This window comes from Lygodium microphyllum, chromosome 18 (assembly GCF_053477565.2).
Source record: "Lygodium microphyllum isolate KBCC chromosome 18, Lygodium_microphyllum_v1.1.10, whole genome shotgun sequence".
Lineage (NCBI taxonomy): Eukaryota > Viridiplantae > Streptophyta > Polypodiopsida > Schizaeales > Lygodiaceae > Lygodium > Lygodium microphyllum.
The window spans coordinates 41169329-41174594 of NC_141152.1; the positions used below are offsets into that span (position 1 = coordinate 41169329).

At 41.4% G+C, this 5266-nt stretch overlaps 1 protein-coding gene across 1 annotated transcript; it reads right to left on the bottom strand.

The window, feature by feature from the left end:
* Window positions 1–1294: 1294 nt before the first annotated feature.
* On the bottom strand, window positions 1295–3945 carry LOC148020789 (non-specific lipid transfer protein GPI-anchored 13-like). The gene is made up of 3 exons (XM_087699449.1): window positions 2681–3945; window positions 2125–2211; window positions 1295–1609 (listed from the first exon to the last, which is right to left on the bottom strand). The coding sequence occupies exons 1-3, from the start codon at window positions 3102–3104 to the stop codon at window positions 1476–1478; spliced, it is 645 nt and encodes a 214-aa protein (XP_087555575.1). The 5' UTR covers window positions 3105–3945; the 3' UTR covers window positions 1295–1475.
* Window positions 3946–5266: the final 1321 nt, after the last annotated feature.

Here is a 5266-nt window from a genome sequence, read left to right on the forward strand (position 1 = left end):
CCTATCCTATAGCAACAATACTACTTCCCACCTTTTACCCATCAACTTGTGCATTGCTTCATCAACAAATGATTGGATGAAACAAGTTGTCTTTTGACTAATAATGGGACTTTTTGGTCATTAAATCCAGTTTGAAGTGATGGACGAAAAGATTGTTCCATATATATTGTTATTTGGTATCTCATAAGTGCATTTTGATTGGGTTGTGAATTTTCCCCTATCTTTGTTAAGTCCATTATTTTATTTAGACAATATTAGCATATACAATTTATCTAACATCCATATAAATAGGCTCCTTCCAGTCTCGTACAGGGTAGATACACCTAATGTATTATGCAAATTACTCACAAAAAAAGCAAAACTTCAATTACTTTGAAAAGATGGGATGAAACCCTTCCTTTGGGCCTAGCAAGCCTTAGCAAAAGATGTGTATACACACCTACATCAATAGTAAGACTTGCTAGGCCCAAACAAAGATGCATAGCCAAACAATGTGCTTGGCCGTGCAATTTGAGTCACGTGTGTGTGCGCACATGCGCGCACGCACATGTGCATGCCTAATAGTTAAATGTATATCTACCTTCATGTGCTCTAAGTGAAAATTCATAAAGACACCCAATAGATTAAAAAAGAATTCTAACATACAAAATATAACTCCTTTAATGTGCACAATATGAAAACTTAAGAGGCATCCAAAAGTTGAAAGATAGGGAGAGTAAAAAGGTGTAATTTATGACTTTTTGGATTTCTTTTCTAAGAGAACATCAAAGAGCAAAAGGAGCAATGGACATGTCCTTCAAAAGAACAATTAAGGATAATAGCCAAACGGCCATCATATCCAATTAGTGGATTTTGAACCTTTGACCTTCCACAACTCACACACTATGAACCAATTGGGCCACCCCTCACATAACTGCCAAGAGGCTTTAAATCAAAGTGACTAAGTGACTTGCAAAAGGCATAATGAATGCACTGCAAAAAGGAAGTAAAAGGGACCTAACAAGTCACACTCTCAATCTGCATTTGGCTACTTGTAAAAGGTAAGCCATTTTCTTACAGTTGGGCAGGTGAGGCACCAAAATCATAATTGCCATGTAACTTGGATATCCTGCTGGTTCTTAAACAGTTAGGGAAAATATCCACTTGCTTTAGGGTTTACCACAAGTTTTTACAAAGATGTAACTGAGTGAGCCTTTACTCTGTTGACACATCTCCACTGGATGGATTATTTAAATACTTTTATATTAATATACTAACTTTTGCATTTTTTGTAATTTAGAAAATCATATTAGCCACGCATGTCCACAGTATTAAGCCTAGATAAACCATATGTATGTATATCAGACTGTGTTCAGGTGATTTTTCAGGCTGTTTGAACATGCTGAATAAATATGCCAAAGACAAATAAATTTATTTAATCTCCATCAGGCCGCAGGGGCCTTCAATAACACTGGTGACTATGGTGTTGTGAGCCACTACATGATGAGTCTGAAGAGGAGGGTTAGAGAGATAGGGAGCATTAGCAGATCAGTCTTCATGGCTTCCAATGAATTAGAACTGAAACTGCTGCTGCTGCTGTTAGCTGTTAAACCCGCTGAGGACGGCATGCCTGCAGTATTCCACACACACAACCACACCTCAAAACCCCATAAGAATTATTACTACTGAATGTACACAACAGAAACTCTTTCTGAAGAATAAGACAGAAGAACACCCACATCAGTTCCAAAAACACAGAAACCAGGCATTCTCCAGCATGGCAGCAAGTCTCAGGTGATTTTCACAGACAAAATGTCACCCAAATTAACATGGTAGGTCCTCAGACCTCGTCCCATGGGGCTCACACATGCAAGCAGACCCTGGGTGCTTTTGAAAGCATAGATGCCCTTAATGGCTTGCCTACCTGGATCAGTCCTCATATCTTGTTAACCTACTTCAGACAATTGTTTGCTATCACAATTGGCCGACCCACATGTGCAAGCCCCATTGCGCTGTTTGTCAAGCCTAGCCTCAGAGACCAACCCGGCTTGGTTGGGCCATGTATATTACAGAGTCATCGCACAGCCAATAAAACCAGTTCAATGTCCTGCGATATTATACTTATCATTGCTTGAACCTGCCCACCTGGAGAAGATGGTGACCGCAAGGATGATCCTGGCGCATCATCAAATATCTTCGCCTCTGGAGATGAAGGTGCGATGCCCAAGAGACCTGCATATATGGCAGGCAACAAACAATCATTGCCTTTTATACATTTGAACCTGTCAGGTGGTCTGGCTTGCACTCAAAGACACCTACAGAAACCTTCTAGCAATACTAAAAAGAATACCAATCTTTGGGTACTTATTAAAAGTTCCTACTTATACTAAAAGCTTCTGAAAAGCCACTTGAAAACACCTAAAGAAAGTTTCTATCTGCTACTGAAAGTTTCAGAGAAATACCTTGAAAACACAGACGGAGCTTCTACATAATACTAAAAGAAATTTTCTTGAAACGTCTGCTTAATACTGAAAGCTTCTGAAGAATACATTGAAAACGGATAGAAAGAGCTTCTACTCAATACTGAAAGCTTCTGACAGATACCAATGTAGGATGGGAATAGCAGTCTAGGTTAAGAGACTATTAAGTTTAAATGTGGCTTATACGTGAGCAAGGACTCTCAGGCTTAAGACTCTATTACCAGGGCACTTGCTGGGATCGGCAGGGACATTGCAGACAGAGGGGAGGGCAAGGGCGAGGGTCTGGTTGAAGGTGGGGAGGCCAGGCGTGTTGGTGAAACTGGCAGCAATAAGCTCGCAGAGGCACTTCTTCTGTGTGTGGAAGATATTGGCCACGTTGTTGCAGCATTCCGGGGTGGGCAGGGGGGTCTTGCCCTGGGAGTAAGGCAAACAGACCAACAGGTTCTCAAGCGGCACCACACAGGCCTGCTGCGCTGGGCTCAGCTGAGCGTGCACTGCAAAGTGCCCACAACTTGGGATCAGAATTAACCACAGGGATGCTGCCACAAGAAGATGATACTGATGATGATCTTGCTTATGGTACTGCTGCTGATGAGGTTCCTGATGATGCCATTGGGCTTGCATCATCCTCATTGTCATCATCATCTTCTTCTTCTAAGCAAGAGGCCAGCTAGGTATAGCACCTGTTTTACTTCTCTAACTATTACTTCGTCTAAATCTTCTGAGAACAAGAGGCTGCCTGTGATCTTGATCTGCCATGACTAGCTTTGAAGGGTGTGTCCCTATTACAATTAACTTTAAGATTGAAGCTTCCCATCTGGTGGCTGTCCCTCACCAACCTATCGTTCTCAATTTTCAATCCTAAACCAACCTTTCTCAGGTCACGATCTTCTCAAGATTCAAACCATCTTTTACTGCACAAAGTTTAAACTTGACATGCATATCGTGAAAATAATGAAGCAGAGGCCTATTGGCACAGGTCCTGCCAAACAAAAGCGGGTGAGGGTACTTCAGCGACCATGCACCGTGGCAACTTCCTGTGCTTTCTTCTGTATCATCAAATTTGTAACTTCTTTAATCGAGGGTCTCATGGCGGTCCAGATATTGCTAGTTAGGTAGCTTTTCTGATCTGGATTGTGTCGAATACTGCGTGTATTTGCAGTCCATGCCATGTTTCTGTGCACACCATGTTTCTGTGCAATCCTGCACTCAGTCCTGATCCATGATCTGACCTGAGTCTATGAATGTGCGTGTGTGTACAATGCTCATGTACTGGTGGTAAGAGAAGCTGCGCGCGATAAGGAACGCCTGATGGAAGGTGCAGTCAACTGCTTCTTTGAAAGGAGACGTAAGGCGTGGTGAGAGACAGCAGGCCCGCTGTGAGGGCGCCATGGCGAGGCCGAAGGGGAGAACGACGGACGAAAAACTAGTTATAACCTACGCAGATCTGGGACGGGCAGGAGGTTGCTCCCCCCTGAAAATGGTAGCTTCATCACACAATCAATAACACGCCCAAGACCACCTTTGATGGTGAACTAGGTTGCGAGACGCAGTTTAGTAAAGGAGTACCAACTTCCATATCCAATTCTTGCATGTTTGTGATAAATGAGGTTTCTTCTCTTTAAAAAATAAAACTTTTTATATCTTGTTGGTTGTCTATGTAGATTGTTACACCTTATCCCGGTTGCATTTTTCTTACGAATGGTGGTCTGCACAAACTTCCTGGCCTTGTCTATGCTATCAACTATTGCTTCTTTATTAACCTCGAAGTTATTTTCGAACGACTAAAATGTTTCTGTCTTTTTTCATTTTCTTGATGAGATTTCTTCAGAGTTGTTGGATTCTTTTTTCGATGTTGTTCGTCTCTCCTACATACTCCTTGCCATTTTTCTTACATCTTATACTATAGATGAAGTACTTGCTTTTGTGTCTCTGCATTAGTGCTTCTAGACTAGCTCATGCTTTTTGGTTGTGAATGGTGTCGAATGATATGGAAGCACTTGAGCTAGTGGGGCAAGACTTGCAATGGTTGAGATTGCATGTTTAGCACTGGTAGAAGTTTGGTTACTTCTTAGTTTGCTTATGTCTGCATTTCTATGAGAAAAGTTGATATTGTTATTTTTTAATAAAAATATTTGAGTAGAAGTGTTTAAGAACTTGCTTGCTACATAGATTATATTGCTGAATGGATTGGAGTTGGAAACGTGTTTCTGGGTGTAGGCCTCTCTCCTCAGTAGGTATGTGACCTTCTCGATCGTTATTGCAAGATTGTCACGACCATGATTATAGTCATGTAGTCTTCTAGTGTGTCCTTGCCTTCTTTTCTCATGACTTCTACCAATTGGTTGAGCGAGATGTTAAATCCGTAATGCAATAGCTCAATTGGGTATATTCCAATGCCATTTGTTCTTGTGTCTACTACAAGCGCTTGAGTCGTGCTTATTCTTAGTGGATTGTCAATTGAGTCTTTGTACTCAAGTTTGAGTTTGACTAGTATGTCTTTGAGGAATCCTGTATGTTAAGTGCATATGAATTAGGATTGTTGTTTCAAGTAAAAATGAAGGTTGCAAAGTTTGTAGGAGGTTATGTACCAGTTGTGAGCTTGTCATCTAATGCAAGACGTCGTTCATTGTCAAGTATTTGAGTGCATGTGGCCATCGATTTTGGAGGTCATTGTACGCACGAAGCCATTGACATATGTTGATGGCTTTTGCCAAGGGACGCTTGCCATTCTCATTTGGTTTACCATTACATACCTACTATGATTATGTGTGTTTGTAGGATTGTTATCAATCTGGCACTAGGTG